The sequence below is a fragment of the Salmo salar genome, chromosome 20 (genome assembly GCF_965601325.2).
Source record: "Salmo salar chromosome 20, fSalSal1, whole genome shotgun sequence".
NCBI lineage: Eukaryota > Metazoa > Chordata > Actinopteri > Salmoniformes > Salmonidae > Salmo > Salmo salar.
In genome coordinates this window covers 79,167,464-79,187,544 of record NC_138310.1, presented here as the reverse complement: position 1 = coordinate 79,187,544, position 20,081 = coordinate 79,167,464, and the positions used below count along the sequence as shown (strand labels likewise).

Here is a 20,081-nt window from a genome sequence, read left to right as displayed (position 1 = left end):
TGATGTCAATTTATGTGATTGTGTTTACCTGAAGTTACCTGACTTACCACAAAAACAAATATTTAACATTTAATATGTTTAATTAGCAAATACAATTTCCTCCATATACAGTATTTTAATTTTTACATTGGTTTTGTGTTTGAAAACTGTCGGCTGGAATACCACTTTTCTCATAAAATATCAAAAACATTATGTGAATATTTTTTTCAATTTGTAAACCACACTTTCCACCACTCTTTTCCTGACACATTCATTCTCAGTTTGGTTTTGTATTTGCATCCTTTGTAGTACTTTTTTATGTAGTTGATTCAACCTGTATGGCACTGAAATGAATCTGTCCTCTGATGAAGGGTGCTACGCAAAATGATCTTCAACCAATCAGCAGAAGCCATGTGGGCTAAACCCGCCCATAGTTTCTGAGAGGATGCTGATCAAGTGCCTCGACTGGAGAATTTCCAGACTGAATCAGTGAAGTGAAACAATAGTGGAACAGAGCGATATTCAGTGTGTAGACACATTTTCACAGATCAATTAAAGTCTAATTTCAAGATGAGTCCATGTCTCACGCCATCTGTGGTGTTGATCGATCTTTATACTGTAATCCCGATGAAATAGGAAAGATAGGCACCAAATAATATGAAATTAGGTGGTGCCTATGCATCTTAAAATGTGGAGTCATTCTTCAACACAGACTGTTATAACCATGATCAAAGATATCACAGGATGGCCTTCGTCATAGGAGTCATCAAATTGCTTTAAATGTCTCTCATAGTTTGATGTCTTAGGGAAGGTCTCATACTTCTCGTGTCCTCTCTCCTCTCTCCTCGTCTCCTTCTCAAAACCCATTGGAGGAGAAGGTCAGAAGGGAAGGGACCTCTGGCTTTCACATCCAATGGATTTTGAGAAGGAGACGAGGAGAGAGAACAACAGGAGTAGGCAATTGAGATCTTCCCATTGACAGCATGATTTACCTTTTGTTGTGAAACCTTGACAAGCCTGAAACGTCCTTACTAGTTTATTCAAAAGATGATCTTCTACTTACATTGTCTGTTGTTCGTTGCCCCATACCGTTTTTTAAGTGTATTTGTAGGGTTATTTAGTTTGTTCCAGCTAAATCAGTCACTGATTAACATTAGCTTCATAGGGCCCAAAATGAATGGAACCCAACAATGGTTGTTATATCATTTACCATGTCCGTTTCAAAGCAAGTGAGTGATTTCTTGACACCCCGGGGTGTTCTAAATGGCTTATTGGTTTTGGTTATCCATTGGTCCAATTCAGATTCCTTGATTTAAAAAAGGGGGATAGACTAATTATTTATGCTACAAAAAACCTACTGTACACCTTCCAAAAACAGAAATGACTGACTTGTTATACTCTGGTGCCATTGTATAGACCATTTTTGGTCTTTCTGTCACTGATAGGCCTACCTTCTCACAGGGACAAAGTACAGGCATAACAATTATACAATACAACTTAATTATCCATGTACAGTGGACAACTGACGTGTCTTTTGCTATTGTTACAATCAAATGTACTGTATTAATTCTACGAGCTGCACACACACACACACACACACACACACACACACACACACACACTACACAAGAACACACACACACACACACACACACACACACACACACACACACACACACACACACACACACACACACACACACACACACACACACACACACACACACATACACACACACACACACACACACACACACACACACACACACACACACCCATAACCGATCTTAACCCATTACACATTTTAACCTAAAAAAAAAAGAAAATGTTGTCATTGTCTTGCACAAAACGACGGAACACAACTCTAATTTTCTTTGACTGATTTACAAAGGAGCATTTCTTTATTTTATTGGGAAGGCCTTAAAAACTGTCTAAAGCCCATGCCGTGTATTATACAGATTCATGTACAGTATTTATTCTCATTTAACTGAAGATACCTTTCGTTTGTAGAAACCCAGAACATTTTGCCGAATTTCTTTCGTTTTTAGACCATATATGAGGGGATTGAGAATGGGAGGGAACACCATAACTGATACTCCAAAAGCCCTCCTCAAGGAAGGGGCTGCTTGCTCGAATCGATGAGATATCAGGCTAAAGCAGGCGTTGAACTCTAAGAATATGAACACTACAAGATGTGTACCACATGTCTGAATGGCCTTGCTCCGGGCATCAGACGACTTATTCATGACACAGGTGAGCAGGATCTGGATATAGGTAAATATAACCACTATCAACGATACACCCTGAAAGACAGCTGTTATCAACAACCCATAGTAGTTGTTTATACGTGTGTCATCACAAATGAGCCTCACTAATGATGGATTGTTACAATATATATCCACTATTGTTGTTCTGCAGATCTTGAAGCGAGTGACCAGAGCCAGCAGAACCACAATCAGGGTAATGACCAAAAGCCACATGAAAATGATGATTTTCATCAAGTTACTGGAACTCATGATGGAGTTATACCTCAGTGGACAGCAGATTGCGATATACCTGTCATAAGCCATGCTAGTCAGGATAGTTAAGGAGCCAGCTCCATACAGGTGGACGAGCAGAGCTTGGAGGTAGCATGCAGGGTAGGAGATGGACCTGTTCTGAGCCAGGATGCTCACCAACAGCTGAGGGAAGAAGGCTGTAGCACCAATCAAATCATTGATAGGCATGTTGAAGAGTAGGATAAACATGGGTTTATGCAGCTTTCTGTCCAGGGCTATGGTGGATAAAACCGTCACGTTGCAAAACACAATGAAACAGTACGTAAGGGTTCCAAAAAGAAACGCTGGGTAAACACCTGATGGAGCAATGGCCAGTGAGTCCATGCTCAACATGTATGTAGAGTTTGTATACATAACTACTGTAGAATGATTTTGTAATTGCCTTCTGGAAAGCAGCCCACCTGAAATAATACAAAAATAGTCATATAGTCTTCAGCACATATGTTTGTCCAATGAATGTACTGAATTAAAAGAGCACACTGTTGCCTACTGCAATGATCATGATGTTGTTGTGACTACAACAAATATGACAGAAAGAACTCATCTCTACAACTAAAATGAACAAAACAAAAATCAAAATAATACATATATACATATATAGATATATATATTTTGCAACTGTTAAACATAACACACATTTTTCTTTGCCTAATGGAAACACATGAATTACATCTACCGTACTTATGTGATAATGCCCGAGATCCCTGGAATAACCTTTTAACCATTCAACTTTCAGGATTAGACCCACCCGTTGTATAATAATTAAAGCATGCCTACTTCTCTCTTCCTGGATGTCAGTCCACGACCAGAGCTGGAGGCTACCTTCAGTTGTGACAGACCCCTGACAGGCCCTTTTATTGCCTCATTACCAGTAAAGGACAGCCCTTTAGTGTCCTAGAGGTCTGTCACCTAGCTGATGTAACCTAGGAACCTCCTGACATATGTGTTGCTTTGTAGTCTACTTAATGATTAACATTTTAAAAACAACTTTTGCAATATTATCATCTCCTTACATTAACATGTAATTCATTGGTGACTGAGTTGATGTAGCAATACTGTTCAGCGTTCTCCCATTGTTTTGCATTCAATTATGCTAACACTAAATTGTGATCAAGTAAACGAAGCCACGTTTTCAGTTGCTGACTCTCATCCGTTGTCCATATATTGCCAGTTATCTGTCAATGTGTAACTTGGGTGAACAATCACTTTATAACAGCCCAATGAGTATTATGGGGCCAGTGAACTGTCACTTTACAACAGCCCAATGTGATTGACGCAAAGTGAAATTTTTGTGTGTATTTTTGTAAATAGCTGCTTGTGCACGATATCTAAGGAAGTCTCCAGGTTATGCTCGCCTGAGGTAGAGTATCTCATGATAAGCTGTAGACCACACTATCTACAGTGAGGGAAAAAAGTATTTGATCCCCTGCTGATTTTGTACGTTTGCCCACTGACAAAGAAATGATCAGTCTGTAATTTTAATGGTAGGTTTATTTGAACAGTGAGAGACAGAATAATAACAACAAAAATCCAGAAAAACGCATGTCAAAAATGTTATAAATTGATTTGCATTTTAATGAGGGAAATAAGTTTTTGACCCCCTCTCAATCAGAAAGATTTCTGGCTCTCAGGTGTCTTTTATAAAGGTAACAAACTGAGATTAGGAGCACACTCTTAAAGGGAGTGCTCCTAATCTCAGCTTGTTACCTGTATAAAAGACACCTGTCCACAGAAGCAATCAATCAATCAGATTCCAAACTCTCCACCATGGCCAAGACCAAAGAGCTCTCCAAGGATGTCAGGGACAAGATTGTTAACCTACACAAGGCTGGAATGGGCTACAAGACCATCGCCAAGCAGCTTGGTGAGAAGGTGACAACCTTTGGTGCGATTATTGCAAGTGGAAGAAACACAAAAGACCTGTCAATCTCCCTCGGCCTATGGCTCCGTGCAAGATCTCACCTTGTGGAGTTGCAATGATCATGAGAACGGTGAGGAATCAGCCCAGAACTACATGGGAGGATCTTGTCAATGATCTCAATGCAGCTGGGACTATAGTCACCAAGAAAACAATTGGTAACACACTACGCCGCGAAGGACTGAAATCCTGCAGCGCCCGCAAGGTCCCCCTGCTCAAGAAAGCACATATACATGCCCGTCTGAAGTTTACCAATGAACATCTGAATGATTCAGAAGACAACTGGGTGAAAGTGTTGTGGTCAGATGAGACCAAAATGGAGCTCTTTGGCATCAACTCAACTCGCCATGTTTGGAGGAGGAGTAATGCTGCCTATGACCCCAAGAACACCATCCCCACCATCAAACATGGAGGTGGAAACATTATGCTTTGGCGGTGTTTTTCTGCTAAGGGGACAGGACAACTTCACCGCATCAAAGGGACGATGGACGGTGCCATGTACCGTCAAATCTTGGGTGAGAACCTCCTTCCCTCAGCCAGGGCATTGAAAATGGGTCGTGGATGGGTATTCCAGCATGACAATGACCCAAAACACACGGCCAAGGCAACAAAGGAGTGGCACAAGAAGAAACACATTAACCTGTTTGGGATAGGGGGCAGTATTTTCACGGCCGGATAAAAAAAGTACCGGATTTAATCTGGTTACTGCTCCTACCCAGAAACTAGAATATGCATATAATTAGTAGATTTGGATAGAAAACACTCTAAAGTTTCTAAAACTGTTCGAATGGTGTCTGTGAGTATAACAGAACTCATATGGCAGGCCATAACCTGAGAAGATTCTATACAGGAAGTGCCGTCTGACTATTTGTTCTCCTTCTAGGGCATGTCTATCAAAAATACAGCATCTCTGCTGTAACGTGACATTTTCTAAGGCTTTCATTGGCTCTCAGAAGGCGCCAGAAAGTGGAATGAGAGCTCTCCAGTCTCTGGGCGAAAAACAGCAGGGGTTTTTGTGAGTGGTCCTTCTGAGAACAATGACACTGGAGCGCGCATGCACGAGACGACTCCATTTTTTTCTTTCAGTGTTTGAACAAATACAACGTCGCCCGGTTGGAATATTATCGCTATTTTACGAGAAAAATAGCATTAAAATTGATTTTAAACAGCGTTTGACATGCTTCGAAGTACGGTAATGGAATATTTTGAATTTTTTTGTCACGAAATGCGTCGGCACGTCACCCTTCGAATTGTGACTTGAACGCACGAACAAAACGGAGCTATTTGGATATAACTATGGATTATTTCGAACCAAACCAACATTTGTTGTTGAAGTAGAAGTCCTGGGAGTGCATTCTGACAAAGAACAGCAAAGGTAATCCAATTTTTCTTATAGTAAATCTGAGTTTGGTGAGGGCCAAACTTGGTGGGTGTCAAATTAGTTAGCCATGATGGCCGGGCTATCTACTCAGAATATTGCAATATGTGCTTTCACCGAAAAGCTATTTTAAAATCTGACACTGCGATTGCATAAAGGAGTTCTGTATCTATAATTCTTAAAATAATTGTTATGTTTTTTGTGAACGTTTATCGTGAGTAATTTAGTAAATTCACCGGAAGTTTGCGGTGGGTATGCTAGTAATGTAAAAAGCTGGTTTTTGATATAAATATGAACTTGATTAAACAAAACATGCATGTATTGTATAACATAATGTCCTAGGTGTGTCATCTGATGAAGATCATCAAAGGTTAGTGCTGCATTTAGCTGTCTTCTTGGTTTTTGTGACATTATATGCTAGCTTGAAAAATGGGTGTCTGATTATTTCTGGCTGGGTACTCTGCTGACATAATCTAATGTTTTGCTTTCGTTGTAAAGCCTTTTTGAAATCGGACAGTGTGGTTAGATAAAGGAGAGTCTTGTCTTTAAAATGGTGTAAAATAGTCATATGTTTGAAAAATGGAAGTTTTTGTATTTTTGAGGAATTTGTCATTCGCGCCACGCCCATCATTGGCTATTGGAGCAGGTGTTCCGCTAGCGGAACGTCTAGAAGTAAGAGGTTAAACAGGTCAACATTAACAACGCCGCAGGGCCAGATGGATTACCAGGACGTGTACCGCGAGCATGCGCTGAACAATTGGCAAGTGTCTTCACTAACATTTTCATCCTCTCCTTGTCCGAGTCTGTAATACCAACATGTTTTAACCTCTTAGGGCTAGGGGGCAGTATTTACACCGCCGGATAAAAAAACGTACCCGATTTAATCTGGTTACTACTCCTACCCAGTAACTAGAATATGCATATACTTATTAGATATGGATAGAAAACACCCTAAAGTTTCTAAAACTGTTTGAATGGTGTCTGTGAGTATAACAGAACTCATATGGCAGGCAAAAACCTGAGAAGATTCTGAACAGGAAGTGGCCTGTCTGACCATTTATTGGCTTTCTTTGACATCTCTTTCCAAAACAAAGGATCTCTGCGGTAACGTGACACTTCCCACGGCTCCCATAGGCTCTCAGAGCCCGGGAAAAAGCTGAATGTCGTCATTCCAGCCCCAGGCTGAAACACATTATCGCCTTTGTCAAGTGGCCGATCAGGGGACAGTGGGCTTAGGCGCGTGCACTGGTCGCCCCCGTCTTTCTTTTTTTTCCTCTATTTACCGAAACGCAGGTTCCCGGTCGGAATATTATCGCTTTTTTACGAGATAAATTGCATAAAAATTGATTTTAAACAGCGGTTGACATGCTTCGAAGTACGGTAATGGAATATTTAGAATTTTTTTGTCACGAAATGCGCCATGCTCGTAACCCTGATTTACCATTTCGGATAGTGTCTAGAACGCACGAACAAAACGCCGCTGTTTGGATATAACGATGGATTATTTGGGACCAAACCAACATTTGTTATTGAAGTAGAAGTCCTGGGAGTGCATTCTGATGAAGAACAGCAAAGGTAATAACATTTTTATTATTGTAAATCTGATTTTGGTGAAGGCTAAACTTGCTGGGTGTCTAAATAGCTAGTCCGTGATGGCTGGGCTATGTACTTAGAATATTGCAAAATGTGCTTTCACCAAAAAGCTATTTTAAAATCGGACATATCGAGTGCATAGAGGAGTTCTGTATCTATAATTCTTAAAATAATTGTTATGCTTTTTGTGAACGTTTATCGTGAGTAATTTAGTAAATTGTTAGTAAATTCCCCGGAAGTTTTCGGGGGGTATGCTAGTTCTGAACATCACATGCTAATGTAAAAAGCTGTTTTTTGATGTAAATATGAACTTGATTGAACAAAACATGCATGTATTGTATAACATAATGTCCTAGGGTTGTCATCAGATGAAGATCATCAAATGTTAGTGCTGCATTTAGCTGTGGTTTGGGTTTATGTGACATTATATGCTAGCTTGAAAAATGGGTGTCTGATTATTTCTGGCTGGGTACTCTGCTGACATAATCTAATGTTTTGCTTTCGTTGTAAAGCCTTTTTGAAATCGGACAGTGTGGTTAGATAAAGGAGAGTCTTGTCTTTAAAATGGTGTAGAAATAGTTATATGTTTGAGAAATTGAAGTAATAGCATTTTTAAGGTATTTGAATATCGCGCCACGGGATTAGACTGGCTGATGTGTAGGTGGGACGATTTGGTGCCACCTACCCTAGAGAGGTTAAGCAGACCTTCATAATCCCTGTGGCCAAGAACACTAAGGTAACCTTCCTAAATGACTTCCGACCAGTAGCACTCACATCTGCAGCCACGAAGTGCTTTGAAAGGCAACATTATCCAGAAACCCTAGACTCACTCCAATTTGCATACCGCCCTAACAGATCCACAGATGATGCAATCTCTATTGCACTCCACACTGCCCTTTCCCAACTGGACAAAAGGAACACCTATGTGAGAATGCTATTCATTGGCTACAGCTCAGTGTTCAACATCATAGTGCCCTCAAACCTCATCAATAAGCTATGGACCCTGGGACTAAATACCTCCCTCTGCAACTGGATCCTGGACTTCCTGACGGGCCGCCCCCAGGTGGAAAGAGTAGGTATCATCACATCTGCCACGCTGATCCTCAACACAGGGGTCCCTCAGGGGTGTGTGCTCAGTCCCCTCCATTACTCACTTTTCACTCATGACTGCACGGCCAGGCACGACTCCAACACCATCATTAAGTTTGCCAATGACTCAATAGTGGTAGGCCTAATCACCGACAATGACGAGACAGCCTATAGGGAGGAGGTCAGAGACCTGGCCGTGTGGTGCCAGAACAACAACCTCTCCCTCAACATGATCAAGACAAAGGAGATGATTGTGGACTACATATGTTAATGTTGGCTATATTTAGCACTTTTCTGGGATGCTTGATTGTTTTCATTGCTTTACTGGGAAGCTTAGCAGCATGTTATTTATGTTAGTGCAGGGTGAACTCAACACAGCCTTATAATGCTGTGAATGGATCCAGGAACCCAGATGATTTGAGTGGATCCCATCCTCCTTCTAAAACAAGCTTTGTTTACAGGTGTATCAAAATGGTAAATTAATGTTGCTACAATAGTCTCGTAGCCAGTTATGAACGCTTATAGCAATAAAGTTACATTGTTTTCAGTAATTTCTGCAACATGCATTGCACATAGGCAGTTTATATTAAGTGCTATTAAAGAATGCTACAGCAGTAACAAAAAATGTATGAATGCAGTCTGATATGACAGACTATACAGCGGTCCCCTCATCTTTGGTGAAATAAGACATATTGTAAGTAAACAGAAGTAAGCTGACAAAAGTGAAGGGGAAAGGCTCCACACAACAAGAACATCCAATTAAAGTTAAATTATTCTTAATTATGATTTTTTTGATGACCAAAACAGTGCATGAATCATGATTCTTATATGACTGGCCGTAAGAGTTACTGCTAGACCACAGGCTCTGCATGTTAAGTAAGGGATAATCAACAAAGGGCTATGCTTTCTCTGGAACATAATGATTGACGTGGAAGCTTAGCTCCACTCCAACAGCATGACGTGGAACACACCTTCCACATCGTTCATTATTTTCCATAGAACGCATAGCCCCTCGTTGATTATCTCTTACCTGACGTGCAGAGCCCGTGGTTTAGCAGTAACTCTTACGGCCAGTCATATACTGCTCTGCATTTGTCACGACTACTGCCGAGGGCGGTTCCTCTCCCTGTTCGGGTGGCCCTCGGCGGTCGTCGTCACCGGCCTACTAGCTGCCATCAATCTCTTTTTTGTTTTTTTGTTAGTTATGTCTTTATGAGTTACACCTTTTTCCCATTAGTAATTTGTTTTATTATTTAAGCCCGCCTCTCCACCTCTTCTGTGTGCGGGCTTGTTACGTGTCGTCACTTTGTATGTTTTGTGGTACATGTATTTTGGACTTCGGGGTTATTGTTTCGCCCTGTTGTGTTTGGACATATTTCCTCGGTTTTCAGTACTTATTAAATTACATATTGTACCAAACATTTTCCTGCTTCCTGCGCATGACTCTACACCCACGAAGCCCAAAGTGTTACAGAAGCCCGCACCATAGAAATGGAGTCAGCAGAAGCAGCCACCACCCCTCTACCATCGATGGAGGAACGGGTCCTCCATAACACCACTGTTCTCCATCGGATTGGGTCAGCCATGGACCAGATGATGGAGAGAATGGATCGATGGGAGAGGAGTGGTCTCCCTTCACCTCCGGTTCACCCGACGAGCTCACCTCCTCCACTCCCTTCCCCGTCTGGATCTGGGGCACTACGTCTTACGCCTTCGAGGGAGTATGATGGAGCAGCGGCAAGGTGCCAGGGATTCCTATTACAACTTGAATTATACCTGGCGACCGTGAGGCCGACTCCCTCGGGGGAGGAGAGCGTGAGCCTCCTCATCTCCTGCTTGACGGCCCGAGCATTTTTGTGGGCCAACGCTGTGTGGAATGGACCCGATTCCGCACGAAACAACTACCCTGAGTTCACCCGCCGTTTCAGGGCCGTCTTCGATCATCCCCCGGAAGGAAGAGCGGCGGGTGAACGACTGTTTCACCTTAGGCAGGAGATGAGGAGCGCGCAAGATTTTGCCCTAGAATTCCGGACTTTGGCGGCTGGAGCTGGGTGGAACGACAGGGCCCTAATAGATCACTACCGGTGTAACCTCAGGGAGGACGTCCGCAGGGAGCTAGCATGTCGGGACACTACACTCTCCCTAGATGAACTGATCGACATGTCTATACGACTGGACAATCTGCTGGCTACCCGCGGGCGTTCAGAGAGGGTCCTGTCAGTGCCAGCTCCTAGCCTGCCTGCACCCATTCCTATGGAGCTCGGAGGAACTGCATCAAGGGGAACCGGAGGATGGCGCCCCTCCTGCACCAATTGTGGTCGACGAGGACACACGGCCGACCGGTGCTGGGGGGGTCCCTCTGGGAGTTGAGAGGGCAGGCAGAACACTCATCGTTCATCCCAGGTGAGTCAGCACCACATTCACCCAGAATCCTCTGTTGGTCACGTTTTTGTCTTAATTTTTTTCCTTGATTTTGCTCCCTTTTCCCAGCATAAGGCGCTAGTCGATTCAGGCGTAGCTGGTAACTTTATGGATAGCGGACTAGCCCTTAAGTTGGGAATTCCGCTGGTACCGTTAGATTCCCCTTTCCCCGTGCACTCCTTAGATAGCCGACCATTAGGGTCAGGGCTGATCAGGGAGACCACAGTGCCACTGGACATGGTAACGCAGGGGAATCATAAGGAACGAATTAGTTTCTTTATTATCAACTCACCTGCGTTTCCAGTGGTGCTGGGGGTGCCGTGGTTAGCTAGTCACAATCCTAAGATTTTGTGGAAACAGGGGATTCTCCAGGGATGGTCAGAGGAGTGTTCAGATAGATGTCTAGGTGTTTCCATCGGTGCCACGTCGGTGGAGAGTTCAGACCAGGTTTCCACTGTGCGCATTCCCCCTGAGTATGCCGAATTGGCTCTCGCCTTCTGTAAAAAGAAGGCGACTAAATTACGACCTCATCGACCGGGGGATTGTGCGATAGACCTCCAGGATAACGCTGCGCTTCCTAAGAGTCACGTGTACCCATTGTCCCAGGAGGAGACGTTGGCTATATGTCACGGAAGCTCTGGGGCAAGGGTACATTTAGCCCTCCATTTCACCTGTCTCCTCGAGTTTCTTTTTTGTGAAAAAAAGGGGGGAGGTTTGCGTCTGTGCATTGATTACAGAGGTCTCAATTCTACCACAGTGGGGTTCAGTTACCCGTTACCTCTCATTGCTACCGCAGTGGAATCATTTAACGGAGCGCGTTTTTTCATGAAACTGGATCTCAGGAGCGCTTATAATCTGGTGCGTATTCGGAAGGGAGACGAGTGGAAAACCGCATTTAGTACCACATCGGGCCACTATGAGTACCTCGTCATGCTGTATGGGTTGAAGAATGCTCCAGCCGTCTTTCAATCTTTTGTGGATGAGATTCTTAGGGACCTGCACGGGCAGGGAGTGATTGTGTATATCGATGATATCCTTATTTACTCCTCCACACGCGCCGAGCATGTGTCTCTAGTGCGCAAAGTGCTTGGTAGACTGCTGAAGCATGATCTATACGTCAAGGTTGAGAAATGTGAGTTCTTCAAAAAAGCAGTAGTATGGGAGGTGGACGCGGACATTGAGTGGGCGTTGTAAATGGAGCCTGCACCTTCAAATTGTCCTACCGGTTTTAAATACGTTCCGCTTGGTGTTCGTGATCGATTGATTCGATGGGCTCATACACCACCTTCGTCGGGTCATCCTGTGGTGGAGAGGACAGTGCAAGGCCTTAGGGGGAAGTACTGGTGGCCCACCTTGGCTAAGGACGTGAGGTTTTATGTCTCTTCCTGTTCGGTATGCGCCCAGAGCAAGGCTCCTAGGCACCTTCCTAGAGGGAAGTTACAACCCCTCCCCGTTCCACAACGGCCGTGGTCTCACTGTCGGTGGACTTTCTTACCGATCTTCCCCCGTCTCAGGGGAATACCACGGTTCTGGTAGTTGTGGATCGGTTTTCTAAGTCCTGCCGTCTCCACCCGTTGCCCGGTCTCCCTACGGCCCTACAGACTGCGGAGGCTCTATTCACCCATGTCTTCCGGCATTACGGGGTGCCGGAGGACATCGTCTCTGATCGGGGTCCCCAGTTCACGTCCCATGTATGGAGGGCGTTTATGGAGCGTCTGTGGGTCTCAGTTAGCTTGACCTCCGGTTATCACCCCGAGAGCAATGGGCAGGTGGAGAAAGTGAACCAGGAGGTGGGTAGGTTTCTGCGGTCGTACTGCCAGGACTGGCCAGGTGAGTGGTCGAGGTATTTACCCTGGGCTGAGGTGGCGCAAAATTCACTCCGCCACTCATCCACTAACATGTCGCCTTTCCAGTGTGTGTTAGGCTACCAGCCGGTCCTGGCACCACGGCATCAGAGTCAGACCGAGGCTCCTGAGGTGGAGGATTAGGTACAGCGCTCCAAGGACACCTGGAGAGCTGTGGAGGAATCCCTTAAACAAGCAGGAGAAAGGCAAAAGAGGAGCGCTGACCGCCTCCGCAGTGAGGCTCCCATATTCGCACCGGGAGACAGGGTCTGGCTCTCGACCCGAAACCTGCCCCTCCGCTTGCCCTGCCGGAAGCTGGGTCCGCAGCGTGTAGGGCCCTTCAAAGTCCTGAGGAGAATAGAAGAGGTGTGTTATAGATTAAAACTCCCTTCTTATTATCGTATTAACCCCTCGTTTCATGTGTCTCTCCTCAGGCCGGTGGTAGCTGGTCCCCTACAAGACGGTGAGATGCCGGAGGTCCCTCCGCCCCCTCTGGACATCGAGGGGGGCCCAGCGCTCCATTCTGGACTCAGGACGCCAGGTGGGGGGCCTGCAGTACCTCGTGGACTGGGAGGGGTACGGTCCGGAGGAGAGGTGCTGGGTCCTAGTGGGGGACATACTGGATCCATCATTGTTAGTTGATTTCCATCGCCCTGTGCCTCGTCCTCCGGGTCGAACTCGAGGCCGGTGTCGGCGCGCGGCTCCGTCGGGAGGGGGGGGGTACTGTCACGACTACTGCCGAGGGCGGTTCCTCTCCCTGTTTGGGTGGCGCTCGGCGGTCGTCGTCACCGGCCTACTAGCTGCCATCGATCCCTTTTTAGTTTTTCTGTTAGTTATTTCTTTATGAGTTACACCTGTTTCCCATTAGTAATTTGTTTTATTATTTAAGCCCGCCTCTCCACCTGTTCTGTGTGTGGGCTTGTTACGTGCCGTCACTTTGTATGTTTTGTGGTACATGTATTTTGGACTTCGGGGTTATTGTTTCACCCTGTTGTGTTTGGACATATTTCCTCGGTTTTCAGTACTTATTAAATTACATATTGTACCAAACATTTTCATGCTTCCTGTGCCTGACTCTACACCCACGAAGCCCAAAGTGTTACAGCATTGGAGACCAGGGATCAATCCCTGTGTTGTCCCACTTGCCTGTCTCCTCCTCTGTTGTTTCCACCTGTTTAAGTAAAGGCTAAATTTACATACATATATATACACTGCTCAAAAAAATAAAGGGAACACTTAAACAACACAATGTAACTCCAAGTCAATCACACTTCTGTGAAATCAAACTGTCCACTTAGGAAGCAACACTGATTGACAATAAATTTCACAAATTTCACAACAGGTGGAAATTATAGGCAATTAGCAAGACACCCCCAATAAAGGAGTGGTTCTTCAGGTGGTGACCACAGACCACTTCTCAGTTCCTATGCTTCCTGGCTGATGTTTTGGTCACTTTTGAATGCTGGCGGTGATTTCACTCTAGTGGTAGCATGAGACGGAGTCTACAACCCACACAAGTGGCTCAGGTAGTGCAGCTCATCCAGGATTGCACATCAATGCGAGCTGTGGCAAGAAGGTTTGCTGTGTCTGTCAGCGTAGAGTCCAGAGCATGGAGGCGCTACCAGGAGACAGGCCAGTACATCAGGAAACGTGGAGGAGGCCGTAGGAGGGCAACAACCCAGCAGCAGGACCGCTACCTCCGCCTTTGTGCAAGGAGGAGCAGGAGGAGCACTGCCAGAGCCCTGCAAAATGACCTCCAGCAGGCCACAAATGTGCATGTGTCTGCTCAAACGGTCAGAAACAGACTCCATGAGGGTGGTATGAGGGCCCGATGTCCACAGGTGGGGGTTGTGCTTACAGCCCAACACCGTGCAGGGCGTTTGGCATTTGCCAGAGAACACCAAGATTGGCAAATTCGCCACTGGCGCCCTGTGCTCTTCACAGATGAAAGCAGGTTCACACTGAGCACATGTGACAGACGTGACAGAGTCTGGAGACGCCGTGGAGAACGTTCTGCTGCCTGCAACATCCTCCAGCATGACCGGTTTGGCGGTGGGTCAGTCATGGTGTGGGGTGGCATTTCTTTGGGGGGCCGCACAGCCCTCCATGTGCTCGCCAGGGGTAGCCTGACTGCCATTAGGTACCGAGATGAGATCCTCAGACTCCTTGTGAGACCATATGCTGGTGTGGTTGGCCCTGGGTTCCTCCTAATGCAAGACAATGCTAGACCTCATGTGGCTGGAGTGTGTCAGCAGTTCCTGCAAGAGGAAGGCATTGATGCTATGGACTGGCCTACCCGTTCCCCAGACCTGAATCCAATTGAGCACATCTGGGACCTCATGTCTCGCTCCATCTAACAACGCCACGTTGCACCACAGACTGTCTAGGAGTTGGCGGATGCTTTAGTCCAGGTCTGGGAGGAGATCCCTCAGGAGACCATCCGCCACCTCATCAGGAGCATGCCCAGGCATTGTAGGGAGGTCATACAGGCACGTGGAGGCCACACACACTACTGAGCCTCATTTTGACTTGTTTTATTAAGGACATTACATCAAAGTTGGATCAGCCTGTAGTGTGGTTTTCCACTTTAATTTTGAGTGTGACTCCAAATCCAGACCTCCATGGGTTGATACAAATACAAAGACTGGCTATCCATGATGCGGCCCACTTTTTGGAAGCAAACCACTCGATTTCGTCTCTGCTTTATATTGGCATCGAACATGTCACCCTCCCTAGGAGAGGGGGTGACCTTGATCATTTATTGTTAAAACGAAAGGCTGCCTTGATCTTTAACTTAAAGACCCTTGCACCCTTCGGTCTCAACATAGACTTTGATCTTAAGCCATTCTTGTGATTATTGTGACTTTGTCATTGTAATTGTTTGTTAGCTTGTGTAGTCTAAAATGAATCTACGATCGTATGCTATTCATTTGTTCTTATGTATGCTGTTCTTTGTATGCCATTTTTATATTTTTATATTTGAGAATTAACCAACAGCCTTCCCTGTAGCTCATTTGGTAGAGCATGGTGTTTGCAACACCAGGGTTCTGGGTTCGATACCCATGGGGGGCCAGCACAGAAAAAAAATGTATGAAATGTATGCATTCACTACTGTAAGTTGCTCTGGATAAGAGCGTCTGTTAAATGACTAAAATGTAAATGCTGATAAATTGGATTTCCATTGAGTATTTTTGTTGTCAGCACATTCAACTATGTAAAGAAAAAAGTATTTAATAAGATTATTTCATTCATTCAGATCTAGGATGTGTTATTTTAGTGTTCCATTTATTTTTTTGAGCAGTGTATATATATACCATTTTTATTCATTGATGTCAATTTATGTGATTGTGTTTACCTGAAGTTACCTGACTTACCACAAAAACAAATATTTAACATTTAATATGTTTAATTAGCAAATACAATTTCCTCCATATACAGTATTTTAATTTTTACATTGGTTTTGTGTTTGAAAACTGTCGGCTGGAATACCACTTTTCTCATAAAATATCAAAAACATTATGTGAATATTTTTTTCAATTTGTAAACCACACTTTCCACCACTCTTTTCCTGACACATTCATTCTCAGTTTGGTTTTGTATTTGCATCCTTTGTAGTACTTTTTTATGTAGTTGATTCAACCTGTATGGCACTGAAATGAATCTGTCCTCTGATGAAGGGTGCTACGCAAAATGATCTTCAACCAATCAGCAGAAGCCATGTGGGCTAAACCCGCCCATAGTTTCTGAGAGGATGCTGATCAAGTGCCTCGACTGGAGAATTTCCAGACTGAATCAGTGAAGTGAAACAATAGTGGAACAGAGCGATATTCAGTGTGTAGACACATTTTCACAGATCAATTAAAGTCTAATTTCAAGATGAGTCCATGTCTCACGCCATCTGTGGTGTTGATCGATCTTTATACTGTAATCCCGATGAAATAGGAAAGATAGGCACCAAATAATATGAAATTAGGTGGTGCCTATGCATCTTAAAATGTGGAGTCATTCTTCAACACAGACTGTTATAACCATGATCAAAGATATCACAGGATGGCCTTCGTCATAGGAGTCATCAAATTGCTTTAAATGTCTCTCATAGTTTGATGTCTTAGGGAAGGTCTCATACTTCTCGTGTCCTCTCTCCTCTCTCCTCGTCTCCTTCTCAAAACCCATTGGAGGAGAAGGTCAGAAGGGAAGGGACCTCTGGCTTTCACATCCAATGGATTTTGAGAAGGAGACGAGGAGAGAGAACAACAGGAGTAGGCAATTGAGATCTTCCCATTGACAGCATGATTTACCTTTTGTTGTGAAACCTTGACAAGCCTGAAACGTCCTTACTAGTTTATTCAAAAGATGATCTTCTACTTACATTGTCTGTTGTTCGTTGCCCCATACCGTTTTTTAAGTGTATTTGTAGGGTTATTTAGTTTGTTCCAGCTAAATCAGTCACTGATTAACATTAGCTTCATAGGGCCCAAAATGAATGGAACCCAACAATGGTTGTTATATCATTTACCATGTCCGTTTCAAAGCAAGTGAGTGATTTCTTGACACCCCGGGGTGTTCTAAATGGCTTATTGGTTTTGGTTATCCATTGGTCCAATTCAGATTCCTTGATTTAAAAAAGGGGGATAGACTAATTATTTATGCTACAAAAAACCTACTGTACACCTTCCAAAAACAGAAATGACTGACTTGTTATACTCTGGTGCCATTGTATAGACCATTTTTGGTCTTTCTGTCACTGATAGGCCTACCTTCTCACAGGGACAAAGTACAGGCATAACAATTATACAATACAACTTAATTATCCATGTACAGTGGACAACTGACGTGTCTTTTGCTATTGTTACAATCAAATGTACTGTATTAATTCTACGAGCTGCACACACACACACACACACACACACACACACACACACACATACACAAGAACACACACACACACACACACACACACACACACACACACACACACACACACACACACACACACACACACACACACACACACACACACACACACCCCATAACCGATCTTAACCCATTACACATTTTAACCTAAAAAAAAAAGAAAATGTTGTCATTGTCTTGCACAAAAAGACGGAACACAACTCTAATTTTTTTTGACTGATTTACAAAGGAGCATTTCTTTATTTTATTGGGAAGGCCTTAAAAACTGTCTAAAGCCCATGCCGTGTATTATACAGATTCATGTACAGTATTTATTCTCATTTAACTGAAGATACCTTTCGTTTGTAGAAACCCAGAACATTTTGCCGAATTTCTTTCGTTTTTAGACCATATATGAGGGGATTGAGAATGGGAGGGAACACCATAACTGATACTCCAAAAGCCCTCCTCAAGGAAGGGGCTGCTTGCTCGAATCGATGAGATATCAGGCTAAAGCAGGCGTTGAACTCTAAGAATATGAACACTACAAGATGTGTACCACATGTCTGAATGGCCTTGCTCCGGGCATCAGACGACTTATTCATGACACAGGTGAGCAGGATCTGGATATAGGTAAATATAACCACTATCAACGATACACCCTGAAAGACAGCTGTTATCAACAACCCATAGTAGTTGTTTATACGTGTGTCATCACAAATGAGCCTCACTAATGATGGATTGTTACAATATATATCCACTATTGTTGTTCTGCAGATCTTGAAGCGAGTGACCAGAGCCAGCAGAACCACAATCAGGGTAATGACCAAAAGCCACATGAAAATGATGATTTTCATCAAGTTACTGGAACTCATGATGGAGTTATACCTCAGTGGACAGCAGATTGCGATATACCTGTCATAAGCCATGCTAGTCAGGATAGTTAAGGAGCCAGCTCCATACAGGTGGACGAGCAGAGCTTGGAGGTAGCATGCAGGGTAGGAGATGGACCTGTTCTGAGCCAGGATGCTCACCAACAGCTGAGGGAAGAAGGCTGTAGCACCAATCAAATCATTGATAGGCATGTTGAAGAGTAGGATAAACATGGGTTTATGCAGCTTTCTGTCCAGGGCTATGGTGGATAAAACCGTCACGTTGCAAAACACAATGAAACAGTACGTAAGGGTTCCAAAAAGAAACGCTGGGTAAACACCTGATGGAGCAATGGCCAGTGAGTCCATGCTCAACATGTATGTAGAGTTTGTATACATAACTACTGTAGAATGATTTTGTAATTGCCTTCTGGAAAGCAGCCCACCTGAAATAATACAAAAATAGTCATATAGTCTTCAGCACATATGTTTGTCCAATGAATGTACTGAATTAAAAGAGCACACTGTTGCCTACTGCAATGATCATGATGTTGTTGTGACTACAACAAATATGACAGAAAGAACTCATCTCTACAACTAAAATGAACAAAACAAAAATCAAAATAATACATATATACATATATAGATATATATATTTTGCAACTGTTAAACATAACACACATTTTTCTTTGCCTAATGGAAACACATGAATTACATCTACCGTACTTATGTGATAATGCCCGAGATCCCTGGAATAACCTTTTAACCATTCAACTTTCAGGATTAGACCCACCCGTTGTATAATAATTAAAGCATGCCTACTTCTCTCTTCCTGGATGTCAGTCCACGACCAGAGCTGGAGGCTACCTTCAGTTGTGACAGACCCCTGACAGGCCCTTTTATTGCCTCATTACCAGTAAAGGACAGCCCTTTAGTGTCCTAGAGGTCTGTCACCTAGCTGATGTAACCTAGGAACCTCCTGACATATGTGTTGCTTTGTAGTCTACTTAATGATTAACATTTTAAAAACAACTTTTGCAATATTATCATCTCCTTATATTAACATGTAATTCATTGGTGACTGAGTTGATGTAGCAATACTGTTCAGCGTTCTCCCATTGTTTTGCATTCAATTATGCTAACACTAAATTGTGATCAAGTAAACGAAGCCACGTTTTCAGTTGCTGACTCTCATCCGTTGTCCATATATTGCCAGTCATCTGTCAATGTGTAACTTGAGTGAACAATCACTTTATAACAGCCCAATGAGTATTATGGGGCCAGTGAACTGTCACTTTACAACAGCCCAATGTGATTGACGCAAAGTGAAATTTTTGTGTGTATTTTTGTAAATAGCTGCTTGTGCACGATATCTAAGGAAGTCTCCAGGTTATGCTCGCCTGAGGTAGAGTATCTCATGATAAGCTGTAGACCACACTATCTACAGTGAGGGAAAAAAGTATTTGATCCCCTGCTGATTTTGTACGTTTGCCCACTGACAAAGAAATGATCAGTCTGTAATTTTAATGGTAGGTT

At 43.7% G+C, this 20,081-nt stretch overlaps 2 protein-coding genes across 2 annotated transcripts; both read right to left on the bottom strand.

Annotated features, from left to right (window-relative positions):
* Positions 1-61: 61 nt before the first annotated feature.
* LOC106593235 (olfactory receptor 52K2) lies at positions 62-3,427 on the bottom strand. The gene is made up of 2 exons (XM_014184576.3): positions 3,315-3,427; positions 62-2,938 (listed from the first exon to the last, which is right to left on the bottom strand). Exon 2 carries the CDS (start codon positions 2,889-2,891, stop codon positions 1,959-1,961), a length of 933 nt encoding a protein of 310 aa, XP_014040051.1. The 5' UTR covers positions 2,892-2,938; positions 3,315-3,427; the 3' UTR covers positions 62-1,958.
* Positions 3,428-18,083: 14,656 nt separating this feature from the next.
* Positions 18,084-19,385, bottom strand: sorf (main olfactory receptor-like protein; the record flags this gene model as incomplete). The annotated part of the gene is given in 3 exon segments (NM_001123603.1): positions 18,084-18,184; positions 18,186-18,991; positions 19,368-19,385. Coding segments are annotated over 2 exon segments (860 nt in total), but the record flags the coding sequence as incomplete, so codon positions are not given.
* Between the last annotated feature and the right edge of the window lie 696 nt (positions 19,386-20,081).